Source organism: Scophthalmus maximus, chromosome 20, assembly GCF_022379125.1.
Source record: "Scophthalmus maximus strain ysfricsl-2021 chromosome 20, ASM2237912v1, whole genome shotgun sequence".
Lineage (NCBI taxonomy): Eukaryota > Metazoa > Chordata > Actinopteri > Pleuronectiformes > Scophthalmidae > Scophthalmus > Scophthalmus maximus.
In genome coordinates this window covers 15,129,677-15,151,145 of record NC_061534.1, presented here as the reverse complement: position 1 = coordinate 15,151,145, position 21,469 = coordinate 15,129,677, and the positions used below count along the sequence as shown (strand labels likewise).

Genomic DNA, 21,469 nt, shown 5'->3' with positions numbered 1-21,469 from the left:
ATGAGGTGCAGTGACAGCAGCAGCATGGGGCTCACGCTGCCCTGGAAGTCAAGCGCGACACAACACAACACGGGAGGCCGCTTGTAACTGAGGCGCACACCTCAGCTGCCGCGGTCGGACGGATACCCGAGCAGGCTCGACTAATGTCTGAGTATTAATATCTGTGACTTTCGACCACGTCGTGACTTGGATTTGTTTGCCAACGCGGGTCAGAAAGTGACGTCCTTGTAGCGACAATGAACTCAGGGGACTGCGCAGGTGTGCTGGCGGGTTAATTAGTTGTTTTTTTTCCCGCCGCCGCGTCCTAATGGAGTCGTCCCGGCTCCGGAGCTGCTGACAGACGTCGGCTTGACGTCATGGAGCACGAGCTTTCCTCTGCGGCTGGGAGCCTGTCGTCCTCCGGCTCACAAACCCTGTCCGAGGGCGACGACGTCACAGCTGCGCGGCACGGCCGAGTGTCCGGAGGTGAAGGTGATGACGGCCACAGCTCGGACACCGACAGTGTCGGCGAAGTGGAGGACGAGCGAGACGCGCAGCGCGACGAGGAGGCGCCCGGCGAGGAAGAGTGTGAGGACGAGGACGAAAAGGTAAACACACTAATCACTTCGAGACGTTTCAGGTGACCTACGCCAGGGATGATGCACATGTTGGGGGGAAAGAAGTGTAGGCAATGACTCGGTTAAAGGTGTGTCCTTTTAAATTCATTAGTCAGCAAGAAGGCGACCACTAACTTTACCGTCAGAATAGTTTTGAAACAACCCTCTAGCTTCCAGCTTGGCCCAAGTTGGGTCGGTTGCACATGTCATCATGGAGTCAGTGAACGCCACACGGTCGAATGCTGCACTGACTTCACCCCCCCACACTCGTGGGTCTCCCAGTGAGTCAGTGAACGCCACACAGTCGAATGCTGCCCTGACTTCACCCCCCCACACTCGTGGGTCTCCCAGTGCAGGATGTGAACAGCTGCACTGCTCACTTTTAACTCCGAGTCCTGTCTCATGCGGTCGCAGGCGGGTTGGATGGAGGCCATATGTTTGACATGCTCGCTTGTCGTTTGACATCGTGTCACACCTGAGTCACAGAGCTTAGTATCACCAGGGAGTCGTATTTGTTCTGAGGGTATTTCAATTTTATTTTTGAGTCTTGCAAAAATATTCTCTCAGCTGCACATAAATTCAGATTTCTTACTAATTTGTGACTCATCTTTTTTTTTTTTAAATCCAAACATTGTAGGCTGGGAATGAAGCTGGCTATGTATGTCCTGGCTCAAGTCCTGCTGCAATAAATCCTTCCCCACTGGATGTTGTGACGTTCAGTTTTCATTTTCCTTAGAGATGTTTCCAAAGTTGTGTCCACCCAAATATAAACAGTGAGTGTGGGTGTCTCATCTCGGTATGACACAACATAATTCAATAGTAATTCCATCAGTCTACATGCTGCACACAAAACTTATAAGTTAAATAAATGTGTGTCATAACAGTTTTAAGAGAGCTGAACCTTCTTATATTAAGGCATCATTTATTGTACTCCACTGCAGTCATTTAAGACACTGTAGATGTATTTCATAAACTGGAAACTAGGTTTATATTGATTCTCTGTCCAACCATTTTTGGAGGGGGATTTCTTGCAAACTAGTGTCTAAATATTGTGCTTGACAAATGATTTATGGTTCAACAGATGATCATATTTTTTTAATCTGGATTCTGTAGAAGTGTTTCATAATGACCTGGGTTTTTCAAAGTTTTTGTGAGTATCATAAAATTGTTGCTTAGCTCTGTGACGTTAATGTGATGGGACTACATGAGGCCCACACTTGGACTGGTCGTAATCTCTTGAGAGGAGATGGCATTTTTTGTAGTGTTTATTCAGGAAACAGATGTGGAAAATAAGGAAGACAAAAAATCATGCCTCAGCTTTTCATTTAGATAACACTACGAGGATGCTTTAGTTTGAGTTCAACACCGCACAGAAGCTTTTGCATACTGGTTTGACTAGCTTTCATGACAACAATTCAAACTGATGCATGTCAAGGGCGTGTTTGAGATTTCAAGAGCTACAAACCTTATCATCAGACAACATGACCTGAGGCAGTAGGCGAGGTTGGCTGTCAGCGCCTGTGATGCCCGATATTAGCAATGGGGAAAATACAGAAAATTGCACAACATCATCCGTGCATTACTCCACACTTTTTGACTTACAATGTCTTGGGTGCAATGCCTCGAGGCGGTACAGCGATTGATAGAGGATTGCAACTTTTTGGCACGACCCAAGCCCCCGACGTAAAACGTAAAACTCATTAACTTCTCTCTTCTGCAATTGGAGATGCAAAGAAGTGCCGAACAGGACGGAATTGTATTTCCTGTGAGGACAAGTATGAAGCAGAAAAAACTAAAACATTTGATTATTGGTCTTTTCTTTTTCCGTGCTTCATTCGTGAGTATTTGTAAACATCAAACTGCAGAATATCCTCTCAAGCACGACATCTCCAGGACTCTGAGTTTGTGTCATGTTTGCCAACACTAAATTGACTTGGTGACAGACAGAGCTGAGTTATCACAGGTGCTGGCAGGGACTAAGTCTGGTCTCTTATTTCATTTTCTTTCACAGTCAACAGAGATATTCTTTACCATTTAAGTAACAATGTTTCTCCCCTTCATTTGAGTGGTGTAATCTTGGTGATTTTTTTTTTTTTTATACTATTTGTCCCAACATTTGTTTAACTTGAAATGAGAAAAAATTAATTCAGACTTTAAAAGCATGCCTGCCCTTATGTTGAGCCAGTGAAGTACATATTGGATGAACCCTGTGGCCTTCCTCCTTTTGAAATGTCAGTTGGGAGTGAATTTAAAACCAGTGACCTCTCTTACGCTGGCAACAGAAGAGATGTCATTTGAACTGTTTCACTGAACTTTATAGACAGCAACACCACAAGAGGTCACCCGTCAGTGGAGAGCAGCCTCGCTGTGGCATTACAGTAGGTGCTAATCAGGGAACTCTGACCTTTGACCTTAGTCTTGCTGCTGCGCAGTTAATCAAGGAGACTGTTTAAGACTTCACAGAACCCTCATGACATCACCTCTTCTTACTGATCGGCTCAGTTCCCACTCTGTCTAGTCTTGGCGCTGTGCAGTGTTTCAACCAGTGCTCCGCTTTCTGTTGAGCTTCAGTCCAAAAGGTTTATTTGATGTTGTTTGAGTCTTTGTTCTTCCCAGACATTTGACTCAGTCCAGTGTTGTGGGCAGATGATGAGATTATCCTACACATTATCCTTACTTTTATGCACAAGATAAAATATCAAAAATGGATTAAAAACAGAAAGCATAGAGATTTAAAAAAACAGATCTGGGATGTGTACTGTCACACACCATATAACTGTTTGTTCTGCAGTCTGTCCTTCAGACCCCAGCTTGTAAAAAAGAAAAAAAGGCCTTGTATATACGGTGTAGTGCTCCAGTCTGTACATATGTAGTGTCTTAGTGACATCCTTAAACAGATTGTTTTTTATTTAATTACCTATCATTTATAATAATGATAACAAGCCCAAATCCTTGTTTTTGAGAATATGTAACGGCAGATGTTTTGCATTTTTGACTGAAGCAACTAATTATTAAAATAGTTGCACTTCTATGTGACTCATCAATTCATCGTCTAATTGCTGCAACTCAATACTGACAAAAAAATAAAATAATTCAAGCTGAAGGAGGAATCATTTACTCTGTAATTACCTATATACACACATTTGATTGTACATGGTTTAACTGCATGAAGTTCTATTACAAACAGTTCTACATATCAGATTACATGAGAGTCCAACACTCGCACACTACTCGCCAAGATACACAACATGTCAGGTATCCCTTATCTTTGTATGTCTCTCTACTTTTAAATACTATCATCATAAATCTTCTGTTCCATACTTTCATAGTTCGACCTGTGATAGCGGAGTAAAGTTGTTTTCTACCCATTTTCTTGAGTTTATATTTGTTGATGCAATAACAAATGTGTTTTCCGCCAATTTAAGATCCGTCTTATCCCGTGGGTTTCAGCCTTGAGCTTTTTATACTGTTCTTTCAACAATGTACAATAAAATCTTGAAGTGGGCAGGTCCTTTCTGTTATTAGAACAATAATGCTTTGAGTTCCTGAAAAGCACTTTAAAAAATCAATATATTATTATTGATTATTATTGAGCACACCTTTTCTTAATCTTCCCACGTGAGGCTTACTCTTTCAGTCTTAGTCATGACTGCAGATGTTGGCATAGTAGTTAGTTGACAGTTAGGTGGATTATCTTAAGTACATAGTGTGAGCACCAACACAAACAGAGCGACTTCCCCAGTGGTGGGGTGAGAGGCAAAATGTGTTTTGTGTCATTTGATGCCCATGCCCCATTAAAAATTAAAAAAAAATAATAAATAAAAACAAAAACAACACCTATAATTAGCTTTTAAGAAACGTATATTTTTTCAGAGCTGTGTATCAAATGACATTAAGTAAAGAATATAACCCACACAGAATTATTACGTGAATCTGAAACTCCATTTGACTTCATGGTGCTTTTATAGTGAGTTTCGGTTGGTGTGTATCTGTGCTGCCCACAACTTCTCTGTATTGGTTCACTCTCACCTCTCTCACAGGTTTCAGCAGCTGTTTTCAGAGAAACTCTGAATACCTGCTCAGACAGACTGACGTACAGGAGCGTTCAGTCTCAGCATTAGAGTCTGCAGAGACCAAACAACTGACAAAAAAGAGTCAGTATTGTATTCACCAGGTGGCTCGTAGCACAACTCCAAATGAATGATAATGTTGTGCCATGACTGCTGGATGTGTAAATGAAGTGTTTGCCAGCAAGTTCACCAGCTTAGAAGGCAATGGTATTTCAGTGTTGTCTTCACTGCTTCTTTTTGCTGCTCCCAGGGTTTAAATATGAGAGCATTCTATGAGGGAGATAAAACACATGTACCCCATGTTTTTCCCATCAAGTTTATTGTGCATCTATTTTATATTGTTTATTGCAGGATTATGTCCTTCTAACTCTCTTTTCCTTGAGTGAATTAAACTGATTGACTTACCTGTCATCCAACTGGGAGCTGCTGTCAACAGTTCAATTCAGAACTATGTTTACCCATAAGTGTGTTACACGGACGTTCTGTATAGAGCAGTGATATCACTTGCAACAGATTGGCTGGCAAAAAAACATGAATAGATTAAAGAAAATGACTTAATGACCAAATAGTTTGGTTGGAAGAAACTGATATGATACTCTGCAGTGTCACACGTGGTTGCTTCTTTTTTGAACAAACCCATTACTCACTGCAAACACAGTGTCACATGTGGTTAAAGGGGTAAAACATCTGGAAAGTTTTGTTGAATTGAAGTTGCTCTGTTTAGGTTAGTGAAACTCATGTGTGTCTCATCATAGACATGTTCATTTGCTTCTGGAGAGAGATCCATTTAGTAAAAAAATGTCTGTACTGTATGATGAATGGAGGCTGAGTAAAGTCACAAAAGACATTTTAGATTCAAGCCGAATGCAGTTAACAACTGTAACCTTGAATCCATCTATGTATTCCATGTAAACAGACCTTGTGTTCAGTATCTCTGCTCACGGCGCTGCTCTATAGTGCCAAACATTGTAAACAACTGTCAGGTTGAATGTGGCCGCTGATCTTAGTTGTGTTTGCATCTTATGCAATGGATCACACATTCAAGCATTCAGCATTTTTTTTCTACAATTCATCCAATCCAGTCCATGCTCTTAACTGTATCTTTGACAAACATTACTGGTAGTGTTGAAAATCTGTAGTTGACGGGAAGTTGGAAAAATTCCTATTCACCAGTTTAACAACTCTGCTTTGGGAATTGTTTTTACGAAGAGCTGATGCTCTGAGTGCATCCACCTTTGGCAAGAATAGACAAGTAAGAGTTTATTGTCTGAAGCCAACCACTCAGCTTGTGCTCGCTGCTGGGTTGGGCGTGCAGTTTTTAATACAGTGTAAGAAACAGGGACTCAGCTGACTGACTGTGATGCCACAGCTCCTTGAGTGTTGTTATTGTAAGGTTGCATATTGCATTGATCTGTTGATAGTGATGTTGGGGCAGTGGAAAAATAAATTTAAACTTGATTCAACTGAAGATCTTTGAATAAAGACGGGAATTATCAAATTTCGATGGGGATTCCTGATTAATTCCTAATGAGGAATTCCCTTGGTTGGTAAATAGGTGTATTCCACAGGGTCTGTTCTTTAAAGTTGGAAGGGGGACTGTCAGGCATTGGTGCGTGCTTCAGTATCAATATTTGCATCTGTTTGGCAATGTTTAACTCTGCTTCTGTGCAGTGGGTCCAGTCCTGTGGAGTGCCCCTAAATAAGCACCCTTTATTTTAGCAGGCTGCCAACCACGGTGATTAGTGGGACATCCACTGTCAGTGTGCGCTTCAGGGCTAAAAGGATTATCACAATCTGGTTAAGACTCTTTTCACCCCCACTGTGGACTGTGTCTCTCCAGGATGCATCTTTGAGTTTTGACTCCTCTGTCCTGTCTTTCGTACGCATGCATGTCTGGGCTTAATCAAACCGTCTGTGATGGCCGAGCCTTTCGCAGTGATACGACAGCTTAATTTTGTTTGCAGCTAAACAAAAAATGTCTCTTGGTTGTAATCTAACTGTAGGTCAGTGTACATCATCAGAGGGAAGCAAGGTAAGAGACTCCAACAGTTGACAATGCAGATCGGTTTGATAACTAAGGTAAATATGCTCGTACACTGTTTTTTTTGGATTAATTTGTAGTATTTTGAGCGTATAACTCCTTTTCTGGGTGCCAATAATTAGATGCTAGTTAGTCAAAATCGTATAAAATGTGTCAGCCAAACAAAAGTTGTAAATATTGACACTTGTTTTATTAATGTAATAGCCTTTTGCCTTACAATAACCTTATAGTATGTTATAAACATGTATTAAATATTTATCCAGTGCATGTAAATATTAAATTAATATATTAATTCGTAAAGAGCGCGAATAAGGCATTTAAATTTACGTTGAAATTACAGTGAAGTAATTTAAGATTCCAGTATACCCTCAACTATACTGGCAAATGTTTATTATATAATGAAGTTTTGTTTCAGCTGTGTGATCATTTTGGAGTTGGTTCTGCTGTTGAACTGTTTTGCATCATACAGAGATTTTTTTTCTAATTATCTTGGCCTCAGATGTAAATTTCGTCCATATAAAAACAGAAACTCCCATCAGTATAACAGTTTTCAACAAAAACTGCTAATTATAACTTGTAATATTTGACTGCATTAGTTTTAGCTAGGTGTACCTATTAAAATGGCAACAAATGTACCCAGAATAATGTGGCTGCTGTTTACACTAGTTTAGTGTTTTCATTGGATCGCTGAAAAGAAACAAACCCAAATCTTGTGGTCATGCTTTCAAACAGATCTTTAGAGATGCATTTTTCCTGGGGGAAGTTCCCAGATGCACATCATGTCCATGTAATATAATCTGTCGTCCGTCCGTCCGTCCGTCCGAAGGCCTGTTGGTGCATCAGAATTTATGGAGTGTATACAAAAAGTGTTAAAGGCCGCTGCTAATAGGAAAACATAGAAAGAGATAATATGTTTTATTTTCTTTACAATGCTGAAGTTGATCGCATCATGGTTAATTGTATGAATCTGGAAAAGAAAAAAAAAAGACCAAAAGTATGTCAACACAGGAAACTGAATCCCTCAGGGAGAGCAACACAAAGTTCAAATTAGGCCAGTGTTAATGTAAGGAGAAAAATAAAGTGCTCATTGGTTGACTGAAATGTGGAGTACCTCTTGGAGACTTCTGATCAAATAAGAGTAATTTGGATTTGAGCCGAGGAACTTTTACGTGTGCTGTTTTCCCCATGTGTGAATACTAAGGACCTCAGTGCAGAGAAGCAAGGGAAGAGGCATTCAGGGAGAGTTGAAGAAGACAGATGTTGGGTGATGAGGTCAGCCAGAACATAGTTTGCTCTACTGCAGTTGACCCTGGGAAAAGAAGGAATGAACATGTTTTCTATCTCACAAGTTCACTGAGCTCAGTTCATTAAGATGTACAGTAAGTAAGCATGGCACGAAATGGCCATTGCATTATATAATCGCACCATGTGTCTGTTTCTGAACGCTGCTAAGAAGGAAAGAGGAAAAAATCTCGTGGCCTTCAGTGTTTACAGAGGCGGCAACAACAATCCTCATACACATTTCTTTAAACAGCTGACGGTTTTCTCAACCCCTACCCCCAAACGGCAACTGGCCAATCAAAGATCAGCGACCATGTACATGGGACTGCAGTTAGTGTTATTCAACATGTAACAAGATCTGAAAAGGAGTCATCTGAATCATTAAAAATTCAGCTAGCAATCAACTAACAGAGGCAACGTTAGCTGAATTAGCCTGTTAATAACCAATGATCTGATGAATCTGACAACTTTATAAGAGATTTAAAAAAAAAAAAAATCCAATCTGATGTGGACAAAATACAGTTTCACACAAATTGACAATGTGTGACAATTGTGCTGATTATAGAGGGATAGGATTGCCCCTCTCTGAACTGTCTGTGATTACCCTGTTGAACTGTGAAGCATCAGTGACATTAGACCCTTGAAGCATGCAAAGTTCTAATATTTAAGTAAATGAGTTGGATCCATATGCTTTAATAAGTTGGAATGAATCACTTAGAATCTAAAAAAAATCCAAAAGAGAGGTCATTGCGTTCAGGCTCGTAATTTATATTTGCTGGTAGACTTAGTCGGCAATAATGGCAAATTACAAAGGGAACATAATAGAAAAAAAAAGGATTGACGACTATAGTTGGATTGCCCCGTTAGTAAAGGAATAGAATTGAGAACATTATCTGCCGTCTGTGGTGCAACAACATCATAAAGCAGCAGGTGTTGGCTACAAGCTGTATTTTGTCATGTTTGTGTTCAGTGTAGATAAGAGTGACTAGAATTTAGTTTTTCTTTGAAAACTAAAACCACAGTAATAGATGGGGCAGGGTTCTTGATGGTCTCTTTAACAATGCTTTGTTGTGTGTCTAACATACGCATGTCATTATTAGTGCTTGTTATTCCAGTTGTTGGGTAGGAAAGAGAAACAATAGCAGGGACAGCAATGACTGGAAATCAGTAAGGAGTAATACCTATTGATGTCTCCTGTTTTACAGTAAACGTGTACTCATTGTGTCTTAGCAACTGATGATGAACACTAATGACCATGTTCCCACTTGTTAAAGGTTCCTTTAATCCATCTCACTGAAATGATTAATATCACATCAACACAAATCCTTCAAATGGAATTAATGTCCTGGGATGTGAATACCCTTTTTTTGTCCCTTTTGTACAGTTGGTTTACATTCATTTATTTGTTCAATATGGAAATCAGACTCAACCCACTTCACCTTGATTAAGCAGAGCCATGCGAGGGAAGTATACCATAATGTGTGTAAAACACATTGAACACAACATTGAAAGGTGTTTTTATAGCCAGGCCTAGTGGACTAGAAGCATGGACCACATAACAAATGTGTGAAGACTGCACGGTTTTCCTTGGCCTGAACTATTGGAGTATTTATTACTTGACCTTGGGGACAACTTCCCTGAGTGTGCAGCCTTGCTCTTTCATTCTTGGATTTGCCTCTGTAGTGTATGCAGCTCTTCCTGCTGTTGTGTCCTTTTGTTTGGGTAACTGTGTGTGCTTTTGTGTAAAAACCGGTATAGAAAAAGTTTTTCATCTTTGGTGCCGAATGTCTTTTCCTACCTCCAATGCATTGAGTCTTTCTTTTCTTGACTGGTAAAGGTAGACAGAAGGAGTAAAACCTCTACTAGTTGTTTATTCTGCTTTCTACAGATCAGTCTTAATCAGACCGTGTGGGAGCAGTTCTCTTTGCTCTCTCCCAATTAATGGTTCTGTGACTCTTGGCATATCTTTGTTTTTCTCTACTTTCTGTAGCACATTGTCTGACTCTATTCCCTTTTTTGTGCGCTTTCCCTTTTACTTTTCCGTATTCCATTCATAGATCTATAGTAAATTTCTGTAGGTAGAGACCAAAATCAGAGCTGAATTAGTTATCACGTGACCAGAAACTAGACTCAAAATGAATAATGTTGGTGTGCAACTGCTGGATGTGTTAACGGGTGCCAGCAAGGTCAATATATCAACTTAGAAGTCGTTTTGTTGTTGTTTTTACAACTTTTTTCCCGCTGCAGGTTTAATTTATTGTTTAATTAGTTTACCATCTTAAAGATGGTGTGACTGCAAAAAAACAACCATACTATTATAGAAATGAAGCCTGTTTTTTGTTTGTTTAAGGTCGCCCCATCTTCAGATGAGTGACTTTGTGCGTCGTGCTGTCCATCTTCTTTGTCTCATGTGTTTGCTGTCTGTTCTTTGCTTTGACAACAAAGGGTTGTTGGTACTGTCCACTGTGTTTGAAGCTGAAGCTGAGGCTGAACAGGAACAGGGGTTGGAGGAAGAAGGGGCAGGTCAGGTTTTTTATCTTGCTTACAGGAGCTCTGCTGCAGGTTTGAGAGGAATGGTGGTAGGTGAAAGGGCAATGGCTGCTGCCAAAACTGCAGTGTGTGTCTGCTACTCACTAAGCACACACACAGAAAACCAACTGCTTCTGGCTCACTGCAGTGTTTTCTGTGTAATCAAAGGGGCATTTAAAGGGCTTACACCCACTCTTAAAATCAATGTCGATGCTCTGGTTCCAAACAAATCTATCTTTAATAACAGATCTTACTCTACGGCCGTCTTATTATAAAAAATGTATTGAGCTGGCAGTATGGGTTTAATGATCAACCAGTTGATCATTCATGATTGGATGATAATGATGTCCATTAATCAGATGAAACTCTGGCAGCCCTCCAAATTTCTAATTTGTGGTGCAATATCCAAGTTAGGACAACAAAGGCAAAAGTTTGCATGGATTACAAAGCTAACAGAATTGTTAATAGTTAGTAGCAGGCAGTAAAAATTTACTGAATTGTCTGTTGAAAAATCACCTGTTTAACACAACAGGCATTTGTATCTAATACTAATCCTCAACTTGCTGCTTTCTTTCTTTTTTTGGGGGGGGGTTTAAATTTGGATTATTTGGTATTCCATGTTTGCATAGTCGAGAGTCAAGTTAAAGCAAATGTCAGACTAAAAAATATTGTACACACACACCTCCAGACTTCACACTTTGACCCATTGCACAGATAGAAAGATGCTGATTAGTTAACATACATGTATAAGCTGAAAGTCATCTGCCAGTAAAGGTTAATATGGTCTGTTCCTCTTGTTACTGCAACAACACTTAAAGGCCTTAACGATAATTTCTCTTACTAAAATACAGAATATATAGAGCAATGCAGTGCGTCAATAAATTACACTTAACGTCCTGCAGTCATTTAATAGAGCTGCAGACTTCCATCAGGTCATGGCACAACCACCTAGTCATGTATTCATATGGACTTTGGTGTTCATGCGTCAAGGTTATAATGACCTGAGTAAGTTTGTTTGCTTCTGGCTCTAAACAATGCGACTGGATCATGTGGGAGTTTACTATAGAGTGTTTCATAGCATAACTCTAAGCTTCTTATGGCGGCTTTGCTAAGTTAATATCTGTTTGCTTTAAATAACAGATCTGTGTGACCATTCTTTATATAATTGTGATCAATCTGCTTTTAAACATTTGGACAGTCGCACCAACAATTTCAGTACATTTCAAGCCAATTACACAATAGTATAGCTCAAAACTTTATGCTAAAGGCATTAGCCCTCTGAAAAATTTAGTTGATTAATCTATTTTGATACACAGTTAATCTTGCAAGTAATCCCAGCCTCTCAAATATGACTACATGCTGGTTTTCTGGTCTTCTATGATATTAAACCACATTTCTTCAACCATTAATCAAGAAAGTACTTATTAATTGATGATAAAAATAATCATAACTTTCAGCCCTGACATAGGAGCACTATTATTAGCATAATAACACTCAGTAACTCAGGATTTTTTTTCATTCATTCTAAACTACATGCATACTTCTTTGTCTGAAAACAAAGTCAGTTAGGTTTACACAGCAATGGTACTTCAATGTATTATTTGTTTTGGCACCAAAACTGTTATTTATGCTACACAATTTCTATTTACATAGTTGGATTGGATTCCTAACAACTCATTGACACATTTCTGAAGTTGTAATGGTGCAGCCTTATATAGTAAATTACTTGTTTGATATAGCTTATACTTTCTATTAATTTAGCAAGAATAAAAAAAAGGAAACACTTTAAAATGGTTTTATGTAAAGCCAGAGCGGGAGGCATATACTGAACCTCAACCGTCAAGACTCAATAGAAAATATTCAGTAGAAACTGATTTAATTTAGTCATAGAGCTGCACCTTTGGCTAAAAATGGAATGGCAGTTTGTTGCCTGTCAAGGCAACTTGTTGGTTTCCAAATTTTCATATTCTGTTTTTATGTTTTAGACAAATATTTACCAGATCAATTGAAAGTGTATATGAAAATATAGGTGTCACAGCTATCCATCACTGCCTCATCTGTGTTTACTGGCTCAACATAAGGTGTTGCGTGTGTGGTGGTTGTGGTGGTTGTTTTGGGTGTAATAGCTGCAGTACAGTGTGTTGAGACAGGCGGAATTGCTGTTAAACAATGATTTTAATGCAATAATTGTATTAGGGTTTTGTTTGTACTTTAGTGCCTTAGCCAAGAAGAACCTTTGTTAAAGCCCCTTTATGAATGTAATTATTAATGTAAGATATTTTAAAAAAAGAATTTTTTAATATATATTTTAAATGGTCCAGTTTCAGACAGACTACCACACTGACACAGTTTGAAATGCATTGCATATCAGTCCGTGATTTGAGTACAGTTGTTACAAACTCCGCTGCAGGGGCATCTTGCAGTGTTTCATAAATTTCTCTATTCATAAAGCTACTACTGAGGAAATCACTACTTGACTTCCTTCTCACTCATAACATTTTTCCGGTTAGTGCAGTCATATGTCACACTGTTCTGCAAAGACAATATACATAGTCAGTCTTTTTTATTGGAGCATATGGTTGTATAATGAAACAAATGTTTTCTGTGGATACATGCAGTGAATTTAAAACATCTCTCCTAAAGGAGATGTGTAATGTGTATCCCAATGTGTGTGTTTAAGAACGGGGCCTAACCTCAGTCACATAATCTCTGACTATATATATATATATATATATCAATATCAGCAGAAATATCTCCTCTTGCCATTAACGTGTATGTATAATATGTTCCAGGCGAACAACAAAAATCTCTTGTCAGCATGTCAGGGTCATGAGATCTTGGAAGTTACAGATTCTGCTTGAGCTCTAATAGAGGAGCTATTGATATATATATTGATCTTCAGGAGAAATAAATAGAAATAGTGTGACCTGCATGTATTTCTAAAGCTTCTGTTCTGCGTCACTTTTACTCTACATCTCTTCGGTCATTGTTAAGTCCACCCACCATACAAAACAAGCTCTTGGTTGTCCTCAACAGCACTGGGATCGTAAATCATCCCACAGAGAGGCAGAGGGTATTTCCTTCCACATAATGCTCGGAGCCATTTATATATCTTTGTATTCTCAGGGAGGGCCTCTTCCTCACACTACTGGGCATTGTTATGTGGTCTGAGCGTCACATAAGGTCATTATCTTCTTGGAATACTATGGGCTTGATTAATGGGTTGTAGTGTGCATTGTATGTTAATGAGGGATTTGTAACCTGCCCAAGTCCTTGATTTAGCCATTTGCATACCATATTAACGTTTCTCACTAGAATTGCATGTGAATATGTTTTGTTCTTGCTCTCTCTGTCAATATTTGTTAGAATATATACTTTCATACAAAGTTTTGGATGTTGGCCTGCTTTTTAGACTGTGATGTCATATTTTCACTCAAAACCTGACACCATGGGTGTGGATACCTCACAAGTCTTGGCTTGAAAAAAAACAATTTGTTAACTCCATTACTTTTTGCGAAGCTATAAAGTATTAACATATTTTTGAGGACACACTGGGAATTCCCCCACCCAGATCACTTGAGCAGTTGAGCCCTGCCTTTAGGGTTGCTGAACGTTTTTTGGATTTGCAGATTTGTTTCTCGTTGCTGTAACACAATGCTCCTTTCATGAAAGACTGGAAGTGTGTCGCCCTACATTTACACCTTGAGTTAATTTCTGCCACTTCCCCTGTAACCTGATCATTGTAACAATGTACAAATGTTATCGATTAACATGACAGATAGTACGTGGCTACACTGTATGATCAGGTTGGATTTCCAGAAAGGAGAATGTCCAAAGCTGCAATGATAAATTGGTCAGCTGCTGGATAGTAAATAAATCTACAACCATTTTTATCAATTTATTGTTTAAGGCAGTCCTCAGGCAAAAAATTCAGAAAATGGCTCCGGATTCTTAAATGTTAGACTTTGCTGCTCAACTCATATAGGTATTAAATGTATTTTGGCTTTAAACTGTCGCTCAGACAAAACATGATACATTTGATGTCATCCCCAGGGCTGAAGTTTGTCTGATGCTTTATAGACCACATGACTAATCAATAAATCGAGGAAATAACTGGCAGATTAATACATAATCAGGGTGTATCGAATCTAAAACTATTCTGATACAAACGTCGACTATCTTGTATCACTTCATAGGACTACGTGGCTGTGAAACCACAACCTGCTGCCGTCGCTGTAAGTGCAGGCTCTGATCTTTCATTATACTAAATGAACCATACAAATTAATTACATGTGCTTTTGTCACGTGACTGTATTGGCTCATTACGCCTGAAAAACAATGTATTTACTGAACCATTGCTTTGGAAAATCATTATGCCTTTAATACTGTAGATATAAAAATGATCATTAGTTGTAGCCGTCTGTGTGTGTGTGTGTGCGTGTTTGTGAATACCACTAATTTATAGACAAAACACTTGCATTCATGTACCAACCACTTTTCCTAAATACACTGAACAAATCTTCATCTGCGTACTTACTGATTATTGTAATTAAACTATACACTGTAGACCTAACTTCTTTTTCTTCAAATGAAACAAAGAAGACAGTTGGCATATTTGGAATATGTACCTCTTCCTTATATAGTTCTAACAACAAAAGTAACATTAAATATATTTGTTTTGACCCTACTGTTTTTTCCCCCGTCTTTTTCTTTAGTTGGACAACATCCTCTACCCTCCCTCCTTGTCCTTCAGGAAGTCCAGTAACCCAGAGCTGACTCATGGATTAAGTCCTGCTCTCAAATTCAAACGACATCTCAGTGAAGATGGGAAAAATGTTCGAAGAAGAAGTCTTGGGGGTGGTCTCACAGGTAATCGTTTTACGTATGGTCTTTACATTTTAGTTTCGCACACAAGTGTATAAGCAACTAATGCCACACAAGTGCATTAGTACAGTATGTTTAGCTGTGAGCTTTGTAAAGTTTAAAGTCTTTTTCATGATCCAAAGGTGGAAACCGAACATCTTCATTGAATAAGTTGATACTTCTGTAAATCCTGATTTTATTTTTACTATTACTGAGCTTGTTGTATGTATACAAACATTAACAAAAAAAAGAACAATATTCAGTAAGCAGCCATACAAGTCCCTCATCAGATCACTCGATCACACCCTGCTCCCTCCTGAAACTCACAAACCCTCACATGCTGTTTCCAGTTTCCTGCAGCTTGGAAGATTTATTTGTGGCGCTCGACCCCAGAGGGAGAAAAAACATTTCTGTTAATCACTAGCACATTAATGGCCCCAAACCAATGACCATATATCACTTATGAAATAGGTTTAAAAAGCAATACCCCACAAGAACATGAAGAACATGGTTTCTCTTTTACTTTTAGTCATCCTGCCCTCGACTTAGTTTTGATTTTATCTTCTGGGACTTTGAGATCTCATGACACTCCACTGTCCCAAAGCAACTTGTGTTAGTGGAATTTCATTTGTGGAGTTCCAAGCATTGAAACTTGAAAACTGTATTTCAAGAAGTTGCATTGGTTACTCAGGATAAGCAGGAACGACCATGTTGTGAACAGTTTTTAAGTTGTTTTTTTTTACCTTTTATGTGGAAACAAGTTCTCAAGTATGAGCTTTGGAGTAAAAAAAACTTGCCACTGCTTTCACTGGTAGCAAGTGGTGACTCAAGACAGCCTCTGAACAGAGAGGGTGAGGGCACGCAACAATGACAGTGTCACACTTGGCAGGAAGACAACGGGATTACATCATCATCTGCAAACAGCAAGAATATGACCCAAATGTCAACAAATTGGATGCCTGCCCGACCTGTAAAGTGTCAATATATACAATTTCTAGAACCCAACCGATATGGATTTTTGGGGGCCTATGCCGATATCGATATTAGGGAGTACAAGATTCCCAATACGATACATCGGCTGATGTATGTATGGTTCTACGATGTTGTTATCAAACCTTTATAACAAAGAAATGTAATTGAGGCTTGCTATTTTAGTTTAACCATAAACTTTTTCATAAAAAACAAACATTAAAAACAACCAAATAAATAGAACTTGGATTAAGAAAAAACATTTAATTTACCTAAAATGTAAACATAAATTCACATTTAAAGGCTTATATCTGTTGGTCGATAATATCGGTCGGGCTCTAAACATATCGGCCAATACTGATATGTCTGTGAAAGGCTAATATCGGCCAACCAATATATTGGTCTGGCTTTAATCGTTTCAGGACCATTTTTACTGCGGATATGAAGAAAATGAAAACATATTATCTTAGTCATCTCCTCACTATGAATGATGGGGCACGACAGGAAAACAGGATTTCCTGCCAGAGACATGTCATTTCTGATTTCTACAGTTACTTATTCCCGGAAAATGAGGAAGAATGTCAGCAAACTGGTTTTTAACTTACATGTTTTTGCTTGTGGTTGCTTTCAGAAAAACAGCATTTTGTGTTTTGTGTCCTACGAAAAAAATACTGTTTCAATTAGGGTGAATGTCAGGTCAAGTCGGCAGAGAACTATCAGATGATTTGCGATTTAAGTTGATTGGTATAAGAGAAGGTCAACAAGTAGTTAAAGGAAAAGTGTGTAGGATTTAGTGGCAACTAGTGGTGAGGTTGCAGATTGCATTCAACTGTATGTCTACCTTTCCAAGCATACAGGGCAGGGATTTTCAATTAAAATTCAAAGATTAGGGCTGGGCGATATGGCTGAAAAATGTATCACAATATAAGTGTTTAATAATGGTCGATATCCATAATTATTGATCATTTTTTTTTGACCTATTTAAAATAAGGACCAGGAGAAAAATATACTAAATTTAAACATTTTTATTTTAAACTTAACCTTCTTCTGATTGTAGGCAGACAGGGAAAAAGAATGTCAACACACCCATGGAAAACACTCAAATAAACAAATATGAACATAAATATAACATAAATTAAAATCACAATGAAACAGTTATCTCTTAATATTAAGTTCCCAAAATAAAGAATACGTAACAAATGCTTAAAGTGTCACAAAAACATGTGCAAAGTGTTAAATGGAAACATAGAGAAACCTGAGACCTGAGAAAAACTATTATTTATCTCTTAACATTAAGTTGCCAAAATAAAGAAAACGTAACAAATGCTTAACAATAAAAGTGTTACAAAAACATGTGCAAAGTTTTAAATGGAAACATAGAGAAACCTGAGACCTGAGAAAAACTATTATTTATCTCTTAACATTAAGTTGCCAAAATAAAGAAAACGTAACAAATGCTTAACAATAAAAAAGTGTTACAAAAACATGTGCAAAGTGTTAAATGTAAACATAGAGAAACCTGAAAAGAACTATCTACATTGTTTACTGCAAGTTTAGTGCAAAAAAAATCACCCTCTGGTGAATAACATTTTTAAAATATATGCAGTCTTTTGTAAACCAATGAAATTAAAGTAAAACTGAGGTAGACTTTACAACTGTAACATCTGAACTATCCAAGTATATTTTCACTCAAGGTTTTGTGCTAGGAACACCAGCTGTTTGACTTTCTCTAGTTTTAAAGCTGCCCTGGTGCATGTAACAATATTACCCCCAGTACTAAAAATTCTTTCTGAGGGGGTACTGGTGGCTGGGTTGCACAAGTACTTTTTTGCTAGCTGAGACAATCTGGTAAAGTTGTGTTCATGGAGCCTCCACCAGTCCAGGGGTTCAGACTCACTGTCTGCATCAGGGCACATCAGGTACCTTTCCAGCTCATTCTGTACTTTTTGTTCATCAGTGAGTGGCAAGGCATCTTCTTCTTGACTCCACTTTTTGAAGAAGCTCTCTAATGACTTGCGTTGCTTCTTCACGCCCAGTGGTAGAGGTGGTCCAGTGGCAGGCGCAACTCCTCCTTCTGCACCTTGGTCTGCTGCTCCCTCAGAATCCCCTGCCTGTGACTGGCCCTGGTCTTCATTCACTACCTCATGCGCTGCTCTCATTTTAATGGCCCCTACCTTCTCTGGTCTGATGTATTGGGCTTTAAACATAGGATCCATCAAGGTAGCCATGTCAAGGAGATCATCTGTGTCAGGGCCAGCATTTCTCTCATCAAGATAGGTCATTATTTTTGTCTTCATCTCTTTTGTGAGCTCAGTGTCCCCCTCATTTACTTTTAGCAAATTGGAGCGGAACAGGTGGAGCACAGGCTTCACATAAGAGACCGTCACATATGACTCCCCAGAAAGGGAGTCTGTGAACTCCAGGAGAAGAGTTAAGGCCGCATTCATTGACTCAAGGACATCAATGTCCTGCCACATTGGGATCAGGTGCCTGTTGTTTTTGTCAGAAGACAGAACTTCAGTGATGGCCTTTTGTTGCTCTAGGACCCTTGCCACCATCTTTTGTCTTGAGCCCCACCTGGTTAGTGACTCTGTGACCAGCTGGTGTGGGGGAAGATGGAGACGTTGCTGTGCTTTGGACAGCGCACTCTTTTTCTTCCATGAGTAAGAAAAGGTAGAGACCACTTTCTTGCACACACCTACAGCCCTGTCCACTCTACTATCCTTTCCTGCGGAAGCTGCAGAAAAACAATGACAGCATAAATTACAGATAATAGATGAGGTTGAGTCAGTCAGTAAGTCTTGTTGAACAGATTCTTTGCACGTCAGATATAGTTTGGGAATGGCAGTCTTAGAAAAGTACTTTCGCCCTGGAATCACATAGCGTGGGTCAGGCACGTGAGGGAGATTTTTATAACCGGGCTTCTCGACGGTACTGAGCGGAAGCATATCCTTAGCTATGTGATATGCCACTGCCTTGGTTATGTCTTTGTAGCTTTTGGATGCTTTGTCATAAGGCACTGATGCCGAGTACCTCTCCATGGTGGTCTGCTGCTGCTTTTGTGGTGTTGCATTTGCAGCAACAGATGTTGTTGGTAGTTGTTGTCGGATACGGCTGTGCTCCAAAGGGTGAGAGCGGCTAAGGTGGTAAAAGAAGTTGGTTGTATTACCAGTCTTGGTGGGGATGACGGTCTTGCATAATTTGCAGACAACATTGGTCTGACTACGGTCTGACTGATAAAATCCAAAAAACCTCCATACTGGTGAGCTGACCTTTCCTTTTTTGTCGACAATTCCCTCGCGGCACTCATCTTTGACTTCTCACACCAGGTTGTTTTTGTAAGTAACACAAACACGAGCCAACAAGATGGCGCAACCAAACGTGATACTGTTACATGATTGGCTATTGGGCATGTCACTCCACATGTTGCTAGGTACCAGAGGACGAGTGCCGGCGTATCTAGCAGCTGGCGTAGCTAGCGGCCGGCGTAGCTAGAGTCTTTGCTCCGGTTTCTTCCAGCGTGGGAAAAAAATTATCGTAAACGTTCTATCGAACGCATTTTCTATTGATATTGATTACGTGTCTATCGCGATACATATCGTTATCGTTTTATCGCCCAGACCTACCAAAGATCCATTATCCATTGCTCAGGGGCAGGGTCATAATTATTGGTTCTCTGGATCCAAATAGGTTGGCGACTGGGTCCTGTGCACAGACTGTATATAAAAATGGACATAGTCAAGGGGTCTGGAAAATGAAACCAATGCGGAAGTGCCTGAAACCTGTTTTCTCTGGAACCACCTGCAGAGGGCGACTCCCTGGTTGCAAAAAGTCTGTTTTTGTGGAAATCTGAGAAAATGACCGTACTGAAACCTTTTCCTCAGAGTTTATGGTCTCAATCCCTAGTTTCATGTCTTCTCCACTTAAGTAAATTGTGGCCTCATCTAGTGTAAAATAGATGATGAAGCACTGTACCATGGATACAGCGTGATTGACAGCTGGTCTGTCCATAATGCATGGTTGCAAGTTTAGGTGGGCCTGCAGTGGACGAGCTCTGTCAGACCTACCCCAAATTCTTTGTTCGATAAAGAACCAAACCTTGGTAAGCCTATTTGTGACATAAGATGTCACAAAGTTTGTCCCTTTTGGGTTACTGTAGGAACATGGTGGTGCAATGTGCCGGGCTCCGTGGTGGAGGACTTGCTCTTTTTTTTTTTAGCAAAGAAAGGCTTATTTTAAGCTAATGAAAAACCCAGAAGTTCTGTGTCATATAGACACTTCATATTCATACACTAATGAAAACATAATTTAAATGCCATAATCTCTGCCAATAAATTGCCCTTAATCCTACACCCTGTTCCTTTAATTGTGCAGCTTCAGTCTGCCTCTGGACAAAAGAGTCTAGCTCACATGATCATAGATACGTTCCTGCCTGTGGACAGTTGCAGATAGATGGCTCTTGTGTTGTGACTACAGTCTTGCTTCTTGCTTCTATTCAGAAAACTGAAAGATCATAGGCTGATATTTTATGGCTTCTTCTAACTCTTTGGTTTTCCTTTTGAGGTGTATACTGAGGCCGTTCGCCTTTCCAATTTAAAGTGTTGACCGTTTCCCCTTCACTGAAAGGTTATGTTTTCATTAGATACAGCTTTGAATGTGTGCTTTATCCTTTTACTTATTAAAAAAAAGAAAATGGATAAACAAACATGAACCTTACTCAAGTCCATTGTCTTGATTGTGTTATGAAAGCAAGATGACTGTGATGTCTTTGTTTCTAATTTGAGGTAGGATGTGATGAGACATGGGGTTTTCTTCCTGGTATTGATTTAAACATAACTTCATTTGTTTTCACAGTAAAGCAAGTTTGTATGTGCTATTTGGACGGTACCTCTGGGTGCATACCTTTTTTTTAAAGTTCTGTTGATCTGGTTGTAAATAACATGCTTGAATGTTTTTTTTAAGATCAAACTCAAACTTTGAAAGTGCAACAATCAGACAAATATATTTTTTAGCTCCAGCGGGCCTCAATATTGAGGAAAACGCTGCCTAACCACAAGCGCAAAAATGTTATGGTTAGGAAATCAAGTGCTTTTCCTTTGAGATTGTGGCATCTAAAATAG

At 39.3% G+C, this 21,469-nt stretch overlaps 1 protein-coding gene across 8 annotated transcripts in view; it reads left to right on the top strand.

Moving 5' to 3' along the window:
- mast4 (microtubule associated serine/threonine kinase family member 4) overlaps positions 1–21,469 on the top strand; it is a 96,256-nt gene continuing 74,787 nt past the window's right edge. For 7 of the 8 annotated variants that reach the window (XR_004784936.2, XM_035607693.2, XM_035607695.2 and 4 more), the window contains exons 1-3: positions 1–587; positions 14,714–14,752; positions 15,233–15,386. Coding sequence is in view for 7 of the 8 variants with exons in the window: in XM_035607693.2 (XP_035463586.2) it covers positions 357–587; positions 14,714–14,752; positions 15,233–15,386 (424 nt within the window). In the remaining variant the exon portion in view is untranslated. The remainder of the gene's footprint in view (positions 588–14,713; positions 14,753–15,232; positions 15,387–21,469) is intronic. The other variant, XM_035607692.2, reaches the window with a different exon arrangement.